Source organism: Mustela nigripes, chromosome 12, assembly GCF_022355385.1.
Source record: "Mustela nigripes isolate SB6536 chromosome 12, MUSNIG.SB6536, whole genome shotgun sequence".
NCBI classification, from domain to species: domain Eukaryota; kingdom Metazoa; phylum Chordata; class Mammalia; order Carnivora; family Mustelidae; genus Mustela; species Mustela nigripes.
This window is the reverse complement of record NC_081568.1, coordinates 50,591,764-50,608,667: the sequence shown is the minus strand read 5'-3', so window position 1 is coordinate 50,608,667 and position 16,904 is coordinate 50,591,764. Positions and strand designations below refer to the sequence as shown.

The window sequence follows — 16,904 nt, the reverse complement described above, 5'->3', positions numbered from 1 at the left end:
ATAGATAATGATAATGATAACGATAGGAGGAGATGATGATGGTGAAGCCAGTGATAGCCAAGACCCCATAATAGAAGTTGCTCTTTCTGGAAAGAAGGAAAGAAGCTCATGCACTTGGGGAAGGGATGGTTGGTGCTAACAGAGTAGGGCTCTGACTCCAGAAAGACTTGAAAATTGTGAAGTGACAAATACTGAGTGGCAGAAACATTCAGGACAGGAAAGGAAAAGTTTACTTGTATTGAGTGCAAGGAAGTCAGAATTATAAAGGTCAGGTTCACCAAATGCAAAATACATGTGTTTAAAGGACTATATCCTCAAATTGCCAAGGATACTAAGTTTACATGTATCTGTTCCTGTCGGAAAGACAGCAGCTTCCTCATGCGATTACCATATTCATAAAGTTCAGGACGTTTCCACAGACATGAGCATAGCAAACATCTGGAATTAAATTCCTTTGTTAGGATTTCGAGGTTTATGTGAAATAACCAAGGCTCTAACATTTTCGGGGAAAAGAACCAGCCAGAAATTTTTGGAGGATTGATTCTCCCCTCCCCTCAAGTATCCGTTTTTGCTTCTACTGAAGTAATAGCTGTAATCCATTTCATGGCCACAGATATTTAATTCCAAATCAACGATTTGGGAGTCAGATGTTTGTTCAAATGTCAGAATTATCGCTAAATGACACTGTGAGTTCAAATTGCTTAATCTCTCTGAAGCATAGCCCCACCATTTGTAAAAAGGGGATGAAACTCTTGTGTTATTTTTTTATGAATTAAAATATAAGCACAGTGCTGACACGTTAGAAATATTCAGTCAGAACAAGTTTTTCTCCCATTGCCCAAAGCTATGCATCCTCACATCTACCTCAGGGAAGATGTGAAGGTGAGAATATTGATCCCAACGAGCCTGGAACTTCTCCACTAAGCTTGGAAAATCCCCTGGAGACTGAGTGGAGGCCAGTGTCAAACTTCAGGTGTCCTTTGTCATGTTCTGGAGGAATGTGTCTCTGTGGATGAAATAGCACTATCGTTGCCCTCAAGTCAGTCTTCAGCAAAGTGAGAAAAATTAAAAAATATTATAATAGGGTTTTCATAAAGTGAGATTAATTTAACTTAAGGACTGTTATTTGTTCTAAGATCATATCATTTCTCCCATCCAAGTACTAACCAGGCCCGACCCTGCTTAGCTTCCGAGATCAGATGAGAAGATCATATCATTCCTAATGTTGACAGAATAAAACCATATGAGTATAAAGGTAGTTTGGGGTTTGGGTTTTGTTTTTCACTTAATTGGAAAAGTAAAGCCTTAGCAATCCTCGATCAGCTCCCAACATTTCTTTGTAAATTTTATTACACTGTATAAGGCAAAGGATGGGAACTCTTGAAGGAAATCTTCATTTTGCTGATTAGGACAGTAGTGGCAATCACAGTACCTTACCTCCAGGATTATTGTCTTTGGATATATACTGGAAGCAAGGCTGTGGGAAAAGAAAGTTTCTAGTCTTCTTGGTTATTGATTATTTCAAGCCGCATGCACCCAATTTAAAACCCAGTCACACCTTCTTTCACTGAAGTACCAACACTGCTGTTGTGTTAGTGACATGCCTGTTACCAGTAAGTGGAGGTGTTGACTTACATTCTGCAGGTAGCAGATGCTCAGACTGCCCGATTTTCCTAGAATGAGAATGGAAGTTGATATCTCCCTCTCTCTCTCTCTCTCTCAGCTTCGAATTTGAGAGTCCTATCCTAAAACTGCTGGCACTTCCTTCTGTTGTCTAAGAATGCTGCTCTGAGGATATTTGTGAAATGCTGAAGTGCGGGCCTGACACCCTCAAGTGTGGGGCATCGTTGCTCCGTCTACAACGGTGGCAGTAATGGTAGAGGATGCCCAAGGACTCCAGAGTTCCTATGAGTAAGCACATCCTGGAGCAGAAACAGCCAACACGGGGAGGGACAACATTCAGATTTCCTCTTCCTCCTGAAAGGAAAGCAGTTTTCTTTTTGTGAGAATGGGAGGGGAAGCGTGAAATGTTTGCATGAAGGTGGTGACTTGGGGTGATCAAAGAGGACATAGGAAAGAACAGACAGATGGATATTCCTTTGGGTACAGACATCCTAACTGTTCTTACACAGCCTGTTGCCATAAGTGTCTACAGAACATGCCCTGGTGTTTGGAAAGACTCAATCTACAAAGACCTCAGGTGTTCACTCGTGCCTTACTGAGTTCAGTAAAACAGATGGAGGAGCAAAGGTCTTTAAAAAAAGAATGGCTGTTTTATTTTCTTTGTGTATATATTCAGTGAAAAATAACTGGCCATCATTATGAATGACCAAGCTATTCTCTTCTTATCAGGGTTAGAGCTTTCGAATAAGCTATCATGCTTACCTCTGCTTCCATCATGATACAATTTAAAGGCTGGGGTGCTATTGAAAATATGAATTGTCACTTCAGGAGAGACTTTGGGAAAAATCATAATATAGATTGATCCACCAGATACCAGGAAGAGCTTTCCTTATTATGAGGGGTGCAGTATATTTCATGGTGTCTATGCCTAAAATTCTATGAAAATGTAGATAACTCAGAGAAAATAATTACAGCTTAAAGGGATCCAGAAAGGCAATCCTAACCTTCTTTTACAGATTCTTGAAACATACATTTTTTTTTTAAAGATTTTATTTATTTATTTGACAGAGAGAAATCACAAGTAGGTAGAGAGGCAGGCAGAGAGAGGAGGAAGCAGGCTCCCTGCCGAGCAGAGAGCCCGATGCGGGACTCGATCCCAGGACCCTGAGATCATGACCTGAGCCGAAGGCAGCGGCTTAACCACTGAGCCACCCAGGCGCCCGAAACATACATTTTTTATTTGTCAAAGAAACTCTAAAGATTACAATGTAAATTATGATGGATTGGGCTGCTGGATTGATGGTTATTTTGTAATTATAAAGTCTGGGACCTTAAGATGCCCAAAGCCAGCTTTATTAATCATCCCACTACTTTATGGGCTTCCCAGGAAAATCATGTAAAAGGAATGCAAAGTACTACATTATTAAGAGTTTGGGAGTGTTGCAAAGCTCTGATAGAAAGGTTAGATTGAATCACAGGGTTTACTGAGGTCTCAATTATTAATCTAGCCTTTCCTCTATGTCTCTCTACTCCCCATCCAAATCTTTTTTTTTTTTTTTTTTTTTTTTTTTTTTTTAAGAAAGAGGAAGAGAGAGACAGAGAGAATGGAGGGAATAGCAGAGGGAGAGGGAGAGAGAGAATCCCAGTCAGGCTCCATGCTGAGTGCAGAGCTCAATGCAGGGCTTGATCTCACCAGCCTGAGATCATGATCTAAGCTGAAATCAAGAGTCTGATCCTTAACAAACTGAGCCATCCAGACACTTCTACTCCTCATCTAAATCTTGACCCAGTATTCCAAAACATGCCAGTAAGAAAAGAGTGATGATAAGGCTCCAACAAGAGCCATGTCTACCTACCCAACTGGGAACACTAAATCAGAAAAAAAGAGAGGTTAGCAGATTCTCCCCAGTGGCCCGGTCTGCCTTCATCTGTTTACCATGCAGAGACAGGAAGACAGAAGTATGAGAAAAAAACTAAAATTTTTCAGAGTATGGCAAGATAATTGACAGCTATGTCAATGCTTTGATCAGTCAGGAAAACATCTTCTCTTGCCTTGCAGAGGAACCAGGAAGAGAATGGACAGAGGCAAAAGCTTCTTGTTGTAGGAAAGTGATTCTAGAGTGCAAGTGTTTCTGCCTCCATAGTAATAGCAATGTCCACCACATATTAAGTATATACAATGTGTTAGGAGGTTTTATGTAGATCATCTCATTTAATTTTCCCTGAACCTCTTGTGCTCTTGGAATTATCATACATATGTAACAGACAAGAAAACTGAGTCTTAGGAAGGTCAGGTTTCACCTCCAGCTATCCTATTCAGTGTTTCAATACCCACTGTGATATGCAGCCAACCACTGGTGACATAATAACATAAAATTCACTTTCACCACCACCCAACCTTTAAGCAGCTTGGATCAACCACTGGTAATTTTGAACATAATGAAGTTCCCCCTGCTATTTAAAATGCTGTTTCCCTATAGCCTACTACAATGAACTATTTGTATCTTCTATAGCCTTGGCTTTCAAGTATGGTGATTTTGCCCCCATAGACATTTGACATTGGAGACTTTTTGTTGCTGCTTTGGGAGTGCAGAGTGCTGGTGATACTGTAAACATCCTACAGTGCACAGGATAGCCCCCCACAACAAAGAATTATCTGACCTAAAGGGTTAATGTTGAGAAATGTTGCTCTGTTACCATACACAGTAAACTGAACTACTTTCTTCATTAGCATTCTTTTTTAATGTTAGCCTATAGATTTCTGGAGAGAGCAAAATGTCAGTCTAACCTCTCTACCTTGTATATATCCCATCCTTACCACATGAACTCTGCAGTCTTCTGTTACCTACTTGTTTTAATGTTCCCCATATATAAGAATGGAGACTTAGACAACTCGGTCTGCTCAAGATCAAATACTAGTGAATGATAAAGCCAGCATTAGATCTAAGATTACCTAGTTTGTATTTCAACTCTCTTCCATTTACACCATGTCTAATCTCAATCCATTCGTTGGGAATAAATCCATATCTCTGTTCTTATAAAGTTTATCCTTCAATGAACATTAACCCAATATATTCCCTACACGGGTATGAATAATCCCCTTTTGTCATTTGATTTGGTTGTGTTTGCTTTTAAAGCCAATAAAAAGATTCTAATAATCCAGGGCTTCAAGGAAAACATGATAAATTTCAAGTCAAATATGAGCCTGTACATATAGGTCAACAGAACAGAGGCCAGAAATGTACCCACATACATATAGTCAATTGATTTAGACAAAGGTACCCCGGCAGTAAAATGCGGAAAGGATAATCTTTTCAATACATTGTGCTAAAATAATTGGATAGTCACATGCAAAAAAATGAATCTTAAACCTTTATACCATAAGCTGCTAACTCAAAAAGATCATAAATCTAAATGTGAGATCTAAAATTATAAAACTTCTGGGAGAAAAAAAACTAAGAGAAAATTTTAGTAACCTTGGGCTTGACAAAGATTTCTTAAACATGATACAAAAGCGTGAACTATAAAAGAAAAAATTTAGATTTCATAAAACCAGGAAGTTTGCTCTGAAAGACACTGTTACAGGAATAAAACAAGGTATAGATTGGGAAGAAAATATTTGCATGACATATCTAACACAGAACTTATGACTGAGATATGTAGAGAACTCATAACTTAAAAATAAGACCAGCAACACAAAAAAATTTTAAAAAATAGGGAAAAGATTTGAACCAAAAACAAATTGCAGAATAAAAAAATACATGAAATATATGCAAAATCTTTGGTCATTAAGGAAAGGCAAATAAAATTCATAAGGAAATACCCCTGCAACATATTAGAATGGTTAAAAATTAAAAAGATCACAAACTGGTAAGAATTAGGAACTAGAACTTTCATACACTGCTGGTGGGAATGCAAGATGGTAAAAAAACATTTGTAAAGCAATTTGGAAGTTTCCTAAAAATTAATTTTATAATTATATATCCACTTATACACAATTATATTGAATTGATTATATCTCCACTATTCAACCTAAAAATTCCCTTCCTAAATACCCAAAGGAAACAAAGAAACTGGTATCCCACTCATAAAGACAAATATTGAGAACAATTTATTTACATTAGTTCAAAACTGGAAACACAAATAAATAGTGTGTGGTATACGCTGTGCAAACAGCAAAAAGGAATAAATTACTGATACATAAAAAACAGAAGAATATTAAAATAATTGTGCTGAATAACAGATGCCAAACACAGCTGCCACCCCACCTCCAAAATACTGTATGATTCCATTTATATAAAATTATTAAAAATGCCCCCCATCAGGCTCTCTGCTTAGCAGGGAGCCTGTTTCCCCCCATCTCTCTCTGCATGCCTCTGTGCCTGCTTGTGATTTCTGTCAAATAAATAAAATCTTTAAATTTAAAAAATATATATATTAAAAGAGGCACCTATGTAGCTCCGTGGGTTAAAGCCTCTGCCTTCAGCTCTGGTCATGATCCCAGGGTCCTGGGATTGAGCCCCGCATCGGGCTCTCTGCTCAGCGGGGAGCCTGCTTCCCCTCTCTCTCTGCCTGCCTCTCTGCCTACTTGTGATCTCTGTATGTCAAATAAATAAATAAAATCTTTTTTAAAAAATTATTAAAAATGTGTGTCTGTAGGACAGAAAGGAAATCCAATCCTGGAAGGCAGGATTATGAGGAACAGGGATTTAGAAAGAGGCAAAAGGAAACTTTTGAGGTGATGGATATATTCATTAACTGGATTGCAGTGATGTCATGAATGTATACTTATGTCAAACTCATCAAATTGTATACTTTAAATAGACATTGTTTATTATACATCAAATATACCTCAAAACTATAGAAAAATGAAATGAAATAACGTGTGTCTGTGGCAAGGAGAATGGGCTGTGTCCTCTAGCTTCCTTTTCACAAATGGAGGCCTGCTGCCCAACAGGGAACATCTGTATTTATCCCTGTAGTGTTAGCCACAGTGGTCATTCCCATGACGACTGCTTCTCTAGGGCCAGCCTACTGCAGTCTCCTGATCTCAGTCATCTCTAGGAAGGTTCTGCTGGCGCAGCCATTCACCAGTCAACCAGCTCACAAAGAACTGAAAAGGCAATGATTGCTTAGAAATTGCACATCAGTGACATCAGTGGCCTCATCTTGGGTAATCTTCATCATTAAATATGGATTGAGTTACACCAATCATTTTAGAGTCAAAGGCATAGCTTAGAGGTCATACAAGTCCCAATCTGCTAAAACACAGTGTCTGAGCACGTATGTCACTGTCACCTTATAGTACATGATCCTTGAGTTTCATTTCACATCTTTATTTGTTCCCTGATGATGTATCTTGGAAAGCTTATTTGTTTTGAATTTCCTTTGTCTTTTTCCTGACAAGAAACAATAAAATCCTGAGACAAATGAAGACCACAAGACATTTATTTTCCAGCAACCTTCTTTTTGGGAATAGGTTAACTATGTGTTTAAGATTTGGGAATCTACATTGATGATATTTGGGAAGATGATTATAATGCTCTTGGACAAATTTCTGTCATCTTACTATCATCTGTCTCTCTCTCTCTCTCTCTCTCTCTCTATATATATATATATATATATATATATCTCAGAAAGGGGTGATAACATACTATACATGACAGGCTGCCTGCTGTAGTAGAAACTATCACAAACTTTGCACTCAAATCTGAACTCACAGACTCTATACTGAGCTGTATGACCTTAGGCAAGTTTCTTAATGTTGCCTCAGTTTTCTCTTCTGTAAAGTGGGATATTTGTTGTAATGGTTTAGTAAGATAATTTCTTTAAATGACTTTGTACAAGAAGAAGTCATAGTACAGTCATTCAGATCATGGAATCTAAAGCCAGACACACTACATTTTAATTCTGGCCTTACCTTGTGTTGCTTAACTTGGATTACTCTGTGCCTCAGATTCCTCATCTGTAAAATGGTCATACCTCACAAGGTGGCATGTCAGGATTCAATTAATTAGTAAATATAAAGCATTGACAACAGTACCTGGAACAAGATGAGAACTCAGTAAATGTTAGCCATCATCAGGATTAGTATTGTAGTCATTTGTTATGATGTGTGCAACATAGTAAGCATGGATAAGTGGTAGGAATTGTTCATTTAAGATGGTCTCTTCTGGTTTTCAAAACAAATTCTGTTCCCTATAGTACCCCTGAAGTAATTCCAAGAAAACACAAATGTTCTTCAGATCACAGTAGGAATGACACTTTTTTTTTTCCCTGGGTGTGTGTGTGTGTTGCTTAGCAAAGCAAATAGAATAATAACTAATGTGAGATTTTAATTATCATGTATGTCAGTGATGCTGCTTTGTAAATCAAAGTTAATTAATTCTGAGTACTTGCTGCTTCTTTGATCCTCCTACCATCTCAGGAGCAAGCATGCTATTTTCTTTGTAAACAACAAGGGTGCTTCTAGAAAAGATGTTCAGAACAAGCAGGGTGCCATCTACACTAACCGATTTAGAAGGCCGGGAATTTAGACTTACCATACCAAGTTATACTCAAAATATATATCCTAGAAAGGGAGGAGAACATGATGTTTCCTCACTGTAATGTTAGAGCACAGCTTCCTCCAGCAGTTGTCTTTGGGCTAATCCTTCAAAAGTTGTTCCAAATTTTTTGAATCAATGATTTTGTCTTAGCAGTCCTCTGCAGCACTCCTTTATATAATGGATTTTTCTTTTATTTGTCTAAGTGCATAGTTTTCAAACTTATGTTTACTCACATTAAATCTTGCATGAAAATATAATTCACCAAGCAGAAAATAAGAGGAGCTGAGGGGTTTAGTTTGAGAAATAAAGCCAATTGCCTCCCAACCAAACCCCACACATACTCCTGTCCCCTATAGCTTCCCCTGAAGTACTTCTAAGAAACCCTAAATGTTCTTCAGATCACATCTTGAAAGTTTCTACACTGAAGAAACTTTCTTCACTCAGTTTTCTGAAGAAGCTGCTTCATCATTACATTTGTGTATTTCATGAAAAGCCCACAATCCTTAAGACCCCTGGTTTTACCTTTATCCGTTTCAATCAGGTTGTCTTTAAACTGCCTTCTTTCCAAAATGAAAAATCCAAAATTTTTAATAAATCGAAAATCCTTCTTCCTTCCTATTATCATTCTCCTAATCATTATAGTGATTTTTAAAAAGGAAATATAGGGAAGCTTTCAAGATTCTTTAGTCTGGAAAGATACAAGCAAAAGTTTGGAATGATTAAAGCCCATGAAATTATCATGGGGCTGGAGAGAAGGAAAATATGTTTGTTCAGCAAATCCTTCACTAATAGATATGAGGAGAGTCTTCCTTGTAGCTTAACAATAAATATCCACTCAGAATGAGAATTTATTATTAAAGCAAATATAGATCAAAAATAGAAATTGCTGGGACGCCTGGGTGGCTCAGTTGGTTAAGCAGCTGCCTTCGGCTCAGGTCATGATCCCAGCGTCCTGGGATCGAGTCCCACATCGGGCTCCTTGCTCGGCAGGGAGCCTGCTTCTCCCTCTGCCTCTGCCTGCCATTCTGTCTGCCTGTGCTTGCTCTCGCCCTCTCTCTCTCTGATAAATAAATAAAATCTTAAAAAAAAAAAATAGAAATTGCTTTGCCAAAAACAGACCAAAGACGATAAAGCTATCAATTTTTACTACTCATCAGTCTTGGGATGGCAACTCCATGATATGTGCCCCCATTCCCACATCCAATGGCCAAGGCAGAGATCACTAAGTGATCAGGGCTTAGGTGTAGCCTCAGTGTCCTTCACAACACAGCATTCCAGGCAGCCACTACCAATTAATCAGATTAATCCGGATTGGCATGGGATTTGAAGTCTTTCTGCCAATAATAATCAAGTTCAACCTGCAGAGTTCACATAGAGTTGACAGTGTGCCCACCATCACACAGCTAGTAAGTGGTGGAGAGCCACATCCTTTCACCAATACAACTCTGGGTCCATTACACTGAAGAACCTTTGTTGGACCCTGTTTGAGAACGTCTGTGTTTGTATTCCCCACCTCCACACATAGGGAGCTAAGAGCATCTCCTACTCTTCTTTAGTTCTCAAGTTGTTCCCTGTAGCTTTTCAAAATTGATGTCACTAATACTATATATGGGTGATGTCTTGCAAAAGTTAAGAGCATAGGGTACACCTGACCACGCAGAATTGAGTTGGTATTTCTGCTCTGCTACTTACTTGATGTATGATTTCCAGGACACAGTCTAAATTCCTTGAACTCAGTTTCCTCGTGGTTAGAACAGATCCCATCTCACAGGGATGTTATGAGATTAAATCCAATACTGTATGTAAAAGTGCCCAGCATGGGGCCCAGAGCTCAGCAGGTAAAAGATTCACCTGTAAGAGTTTTTCTTTTTCCCCTTCCCTTCTTTCCTTTTCTCTTTTCCTCAAATTCAGTTCCATAAGTCATTAACTCCTTGACCTTGGGCAAGGAACTTAACTTTTCTGAGTCTTCATTTTTAGAATGAGAATCAGATTATTATTAACTACACTGAGTTGCTATGATGGGTATACAAGATTAGAGCCACAGTAGCAAACTCAATTTACAACATGGGTATAGACTCCATACAGAGAATCTTCTAGAACAATGAACAGTTTCCTTGCACATAAATATCTAGCCCCGGAGGCTTTTTCCATGAATGTTTATGTTACAGCCAGTGGAAGTAGAACTGGCAGCTACTGTTGGAAATCCCAGTTCTCTCTTAAGAGGGAGTCCTTACATAATGGGTAGGAATAGTCATTGGATTTCAGGTTTACAGACTTGGATTCCCACTGAATCTTTCATGAAGTTGCTCTATGCCCTTTAGGAGATCTTTTTGTTTTTCTGGACTTCAGGGTAATCCACTATGCCCTCCTTAAAATATTAGTGACCCAAATGAGAAATGACCCAGGGAAATCCAAATGATCTACAAATAGAAGGAATTTTTTTCTTTTTTTTTTCTTTTTTCCTGGAACAAAAAATTAGGGTTGGGGTGAGAGATCTGCCCCCTTGAGTTTGAATTGGCTGTAGTTTATCTTTATTCTCTTGTATACACAAATGTCTTTTTCTGTGACGATTTTTTTAAACTAAAAAATTAGAAATGTGGCTGCCCTACTTAGAGTCAAGAATGTCTTTGAGCAGCCGTCTCTAACTCCTACACATATAGTCAATTAGAGGGTGTACACTGATCCAGCGCCTCAAAGAATCTTCTGATCTTTATAGTAAAAACTTCATGTTCAGATAATCTCTGAGTTGATACATCTAATGACCTAGTTGATCCAGGACAAAAAAAAAAAAAAAAAAGTGAAACATACCTTTCTTTTTACCTGTTCCCCACTGTAGACAGACACATATGCATATGTGCATGCAGGTAGACACACACATATTCCTTTCTCTAGACCCCTTGGGTCAAACATTTCAGAATCCCTCCTGCCAAGCTTCTGTGAGACTCCAGAATGACAACTGTGGGGACAGCATCAGTGACAGTGTCAGCTGTGATGAATCATTTGACCAGCAGCAAAGTTTCTAGAATGGAATGAAAGCACTAGGTAATTGAGAATGAGTCCTCTGGGCTATTAGGTATCTAGCAGATGGTAAGATAAATCCTCATCCCTTGCTAGTTATTAAAAAGAGAGAGAAAGAGAGAGATTTTTTCCCCTACAAAGAAAGTGAAAGGACTAGACCATTATCAGTTACCATGGCAACTCAGATCCACTACATGCTCAGTTCATCCTGTCACTACGGACGACTGGAGGAAAAAAAAGAAAACAACACTATGCTTCTCTCTGTTTTTTGTCAAATATTTTGAAGTGACATTTCATGGCATGAGCCTAAAACAACTTTTTCTGAGAGGAAAGGAGGGGAGAACCTGAGAGATAGATAAAGAAGGAGCAAAAAACCTGGGGAGGCTGGGGATGTGTTTGAGAGGAACTAAGTGTGGCTGATGTGGTCAGTGCCAATGAAACGGAGAAGGATGGAAAAGAAAGCAATAAATATTTATTGAGTGCTCACCACATGCCTGGCACTGCTTAAGAATGAATAGTCTGCAACTTCTCAGAGTTCTCTCTCTGGAAGAGAAAGACTCAACAAGCAATTACCACATAAGGGGCACTTTGTTCCAGGTCAGAAATATAGGAGGCAGTGAGAGTAGGTATCATGTAGGCTGACATAGGTGTTTGGAGTGGGAAGTGGTGGGGGTGGTTCCCAAGAAAATGTCTGAGGAAGTAGTAGGAGAAACCAGGTGAACAGGTGTTGGGCCATTGTTGATTAAAGGAGAAAATATGCAGAGGCCTTAAGGAGAGAGAAGCCTGGATCCTGAGAGACTGTAGGAGCTCATTATGGCTGGAGTGGAGCTTCAGAGGGCTTAAGAGGAAGGATGAACTCAGCGGGAGAAGTTAGCCGAGGCTAAACTGCAACTTATGAGAAGTCACATTTAAAGGTTTAGAATTTACCTGGAAGGCAAGGATACAATTTTGTGTTTTAAACAGATTTGTAGCATAATGAGAATCATGCCAGCAGCCAAGTGAGGGTGGTAATGGTAGAGGGAATAAGAGACACACTTGACCAAGTCAATAGTGTGAGTGATGGAATAGACAAGACTAGTGGCAGTGGAAAGATGCTAATGGATTCTGGAATTAGAGCCAACAGAACGTATTGGGGATGAAAGAGGGAAGTGAAAAATGAAGCCCATTGCTGGGCAATGGAGTGAAGGGCTGGGCCATTGACTAAGAGGGGTCAATGGTGGAGAAATGAATTATGGGCCATTTTGGTTGGTCACCAAAAAAAAATCCAAGTTTGTTAGAATTTTAGAAGGCCACTTGTCACACTTTTGTGTGAGATTGTGTATGGGTATACTCAGTTTAAAATAGGCCTTGTAATACTATGCAGCCATCAAAAGAAATAAAATCTTGCCATTTGCGACAATGTGGATGGAACTAGAGGGTATTATGCTTAGTGAAATAAGTCAATCAGAGAAAGACAACTATCCTATGATCTCCCTGATATTAGGAAGTGGAGATGTAACATGGGAGGTTTGGGGGGTAGGAAAAGAATCAATGAAACAAGATGGGATCGGGAGGGAGACAAGCCATAAGTGACTCTTAATCTCACAAAACAAACTGAGGGTTGCTTGGGGGAGGGGGGTCAGGAGGGAGGGTGCTGTTATGGACATTGGGGAGGGTATGTGCTGTGGTGAGTGCTGTGAAGTGTGTAAACCTGGCAATTCACAGACCTGTACCCCTGGGGATAAAAATACATTATATGTTTATTTTTTAAAAAATTAAAATAGGCCTTGTGACCCTTATGAGAAGATTACATGTTTACATAAGACATAACAAGAAGGATCCTAGAATGAGATCTTGTGTAGACTCCATCTTCAGATGCAGAATTGCAACCACAGCAGAACAGTTCCCAGGGTGTCTTCTTATTCTGCCTTTACTTACAACCTACACTTCTTCTGCATCTTTCATTACTGCCATCTGCACATGAAAGACCAGAGATGATCCTTAGCCTTGGAGAAAAAAGGAAATTTAATCTCCCTGTTGCAATTTGCACTAATATACAGGAACTTAGCTTTGGTGGAGCTCAGTAGCCTCAGACACGGTTAGAGAAATTTATAGTGACAATGCCAAAGGTGGGCCATGCTGGAGTCTGGTGAGAATAGGATGTGGCCTATATGAGTTCTATCTGGTGGTGGTTGGCCAGCTGGCTGGCTAGAGGATTCCATCTGTGACCCTCATATGCGCTCACTTATGCTCTCTCCTTGAGTAAGTCCCATGATAAACTCATTGTCTTCTTCCAGTGGTCTGTAGGCTTGCCCCAAAGGTTGAACTCATCTGTAGACTCACCCATACATAGACCGTGCAAGATCTTGGCTTCTGCCATTTTAACTGCCTGTACTGTGCATGAAGCCAGAGGATTTGAGACCTAGTACCACAACTGGATGTCGTGTTAATCTTGAGCAAGTTTCTTAATTCTTGGAGAGTTTCCTTCTCTGAGTTAGAGGAATAATAGTGAATAATAGTGAAACCCACCCTTCCTCCACAAGTGGTGGTGAAGACTATCAGTAAGACAGGGCTTGGAAAGTAGGTGCAGAAACTGAAACAGGAATTGGGGCTTGCTTTCATAGCATGGAGAGAGCATCTGAATTATAGAAAGAGAAGGAGCAAATCTCCTGATTCCTCCTTTCTGTGGGCATGCATGTCTAGACCTCTCTGTCAGGCCTTTCCTTGGGTGTAACTGTGAATTTTCTTATTGGAGGGTACTGCAGTCTGAGAAGACAGAATTCTGTGTGTCCTGGAGCTACCACTCCCAGGCAATTTTTCCTCCCACATGGATAAGACTGTGAAAAAAATAAACTTTCCTCTATACTTGTACCTTTTGTCAAATCTGTAAGGTAGCCTTGAAAACAGACCCCTAAATAGGGTTACTCAGTTTATGCTTCCTCCAGTAAGTAACAAGAAGGCATTCCAAGAGTGGTAGAGCGTGGATTTGGATTCAGACTATGTGGACTCAGCTCTGACATTTACTGTGGTATATGATCCTGGATAAGTCATCTAACTTCTGTGAGTGTCTATTTCCTCATCTGTAAAAACACATATAATCGTTCTTAAACATTCTTAAAAGGATTAGAGGTACTGTATGTCAGAGGCCAAGTGCAAGGCCAAACACAGAGCAGGCACTCAATAAAGCAGTAGCTATATTATCTCATGTTTTTCATTTTTTAATTTTTTTTATAATGGGGAGGGAGGAAACAGTAGAGGGAGAGAGAGAGAGAATCTCAAGCAGACTCCACACCCAGTGCAGAGCCTGACAAGGGGGCTCAGTCTCACAACCTTGAGATCATGACCTAAGCCAAAATAAAGAGCTGAACACTTAACCAACTGAGCCACCCAGGTGCTCCTATATTATTTCATTTTAATAAATCATACTAACAAATAAAATGATAGGCTTCCCCAAACCCTTAGCCCACCCTCTCTCAAATTTTCTACGAATTATGATGCTATATAATGATTCCTCCCATCCTGAAGGAAGCATCTGAATTCAGTGGTTATAAAGCCAGTTGACATCAGAGAAGATGGGGAAATATCACATCTCTGACTAACCCTGTGACTGCTCAGAAATCTCAGCCGACATCACCCTAGCTGGCATCTAGAAGTTACTCCTGCATCTCAAGAGGCAGGTCCTCTGAGAGAGGGTACATGTCTGCGGGCACAGGGGGTAAGAGGCAGGAGAGCTAGGGGAAGAAATTTAGGTGGGCGTATGCTCCCAGGCTCTCCTTTGTAGCCCTATGACTGCATAAAGGGTGGATGAAGGGTATTTGGTTTTAATTGGGAAATGCTATCAATTGTCCCAGGCTCATTTAAAAATCCATTAGTATCTGGAAGCAGACAGATTAAGCAATGAGGAAGAGCAAAGCAAAAAGGCTGTCAGCGCCCTGCTTTGTAGGGAGCGAACGGCCTGTCTAAGCTTCGCCAGCGTGTGCTGCGCTGAATGCTAAGAAGCTACTAGAGTCAATTTCGAGATGCTGGGGAGAGAAAGGAGGTGTCTGGACCAATTCACACAAAGTCCTGGGCAGGCTTGTTGTTCTCGCAGCTACCAAAGGTGGTACCGCAATGATCTGCACTGTACATTTCAGGTTTCTGCAGCTGTTTCTGGCAGCCTGGCACCTATGCCACCCAGCTCTGAGCCAAATCAACACCTGCAGATAGTTACTCCCCTTTGTCACCTCCCTATTTGCCAAACTCTGAACTGGTTCCAGCAACCTTTTCATCCTGGGAGACACCAGTGAGGCTAGAGTCCATAATGGATCTGAGGAGGACAGGGCAAAAGATGACAGAGATGCACCAGAGGAGGGATGAAAATAAACAGGACATGGAAAAGAAGGGAGGACAAAGATAAAAACAAGCTAGAACAAGAAATGAAGGGGATATAAATAGGGCTGTGTGTTCATGTCCTAGGGCAGCCATAATAAAGTACCAAACTGAGAGGCTTAAGACAACAGAAATTTGTTCTCCTACAGTTGTGAAGCCTAGAGGTCTAAAATCAAGGTGTCTGCAGGGCCATGCTCCCTCTGAAGCTTCTACAGACGGATCCTTCCTTGTCTCCTTGCTCATGGTAGCTTAACTCCTACCTCTGTCTCTAACTTCACGTGGCCATCTTTCCTCTGAGTCTGTGTCTACATCTCTTCTCCTCTTCCAAGGGGAGTAGGTCCACCCTAATTCAGTATGACCTCATCATAACTTGATGACATCAGCAAAGACCCAATTTCCAAATAAGATCATAACCACAGGTCCTGGGGGCTAGGACTTGAACCTATCTCTCAGGGGGACACTTTTCAACCTATTATCAGCATTCAGAGAGCTGCTGTCTGGTTGATTTAGCTCAACACTCTAGAGGACATGGGAGTGTGGGTGAGGAGGAAACGAGAAAAGGACTGCTCAGGAACTCAGGGTTGCAAATTCACATGCCTGCAGAGGTCAGGTACGTAGCCTAATAGGCGGCAGAATAGGAAAATGGTAGTTGTTCCTTAGCCCACAGTCCATGGAACAGCAGCAAACGGGAGTGCTTGCCCCATAACAACAGAACATGCTCAGCTCCAGCCATACTTGCCTTGCAGGACATAGGCTCCAGGAGGCCAAACATAATAAGGAGCTGATTTATAAGTGAAATGTCACTTTTTTTTTAAACTTTAGCAACTTTTTTTCTTTTTTAACAACGTGATACAGGCCAAGATGGGATAAGCCCATCTGGAAACTAGGAAGTCATGAACGGCCACCTTGCCACCACTGGTAAAGAGCCTCAGGTTCAAGTCCCAGCCTTGCCACTGCTGTGTGACCTTGGGTGGTTTGCCCTCCATCTCTGGGCCACAACTGCATGGTAGGATGAGATGGTCTTTGAGATACAAGGTGCATACTAGGGGTACTTACAGATTAGTTTGAGAAACAAAACTTACCTATCTGAAAACTTGAGTGATCTCATGCAGTTGTTCTGAGGATTATATAAATGGATCAACTTAAAACTACTAGAAAGTGCCTGCCCCACCCTAATGCTAAATAATCCTTCTCCTTGTGCTTACCTCCTTTCAGGGCTCCTTTCTCAGTGAGACTTAGCAGCTGTTTCAGTACAGTGGCTCAGAGCATGAATTCCAAATGCAGAGATGTGAGGAAAACATAACCGGGTGGGTAAGAAAGGCAGCCACAGATTGCAGACAGAAAAACTTCAAATCTTGGCTTTAATGC

General features: G+C 40.3%; 1 protein-coding gene across 1 annotated transcript in view; it reads left to right on the top strand.

Moving 5' to 3' along the window:
* The first annotated feature begins 1,821 nt into the window (after positions 1-1,821).
* Positions 1,822-16,904, top strand: part of ATP10B (ATPase phospholipid transporting 10B (putative)) — a 169,716-nt gene continuing 154,633 nt past the window's right edge. Inside the window, exon 1 of the mRNA XM_059417295.1 lies at positions 1,822-1,911. Within this exon, the coding sequence (XP_059273278.1) occupies positions 1,884-1,911 (28 nt within the window). The 5' untranslated portion in view covers positions 1,822-1,883. The remainder of the gene's footprint in view (positions 1,912-16,904) is intronic.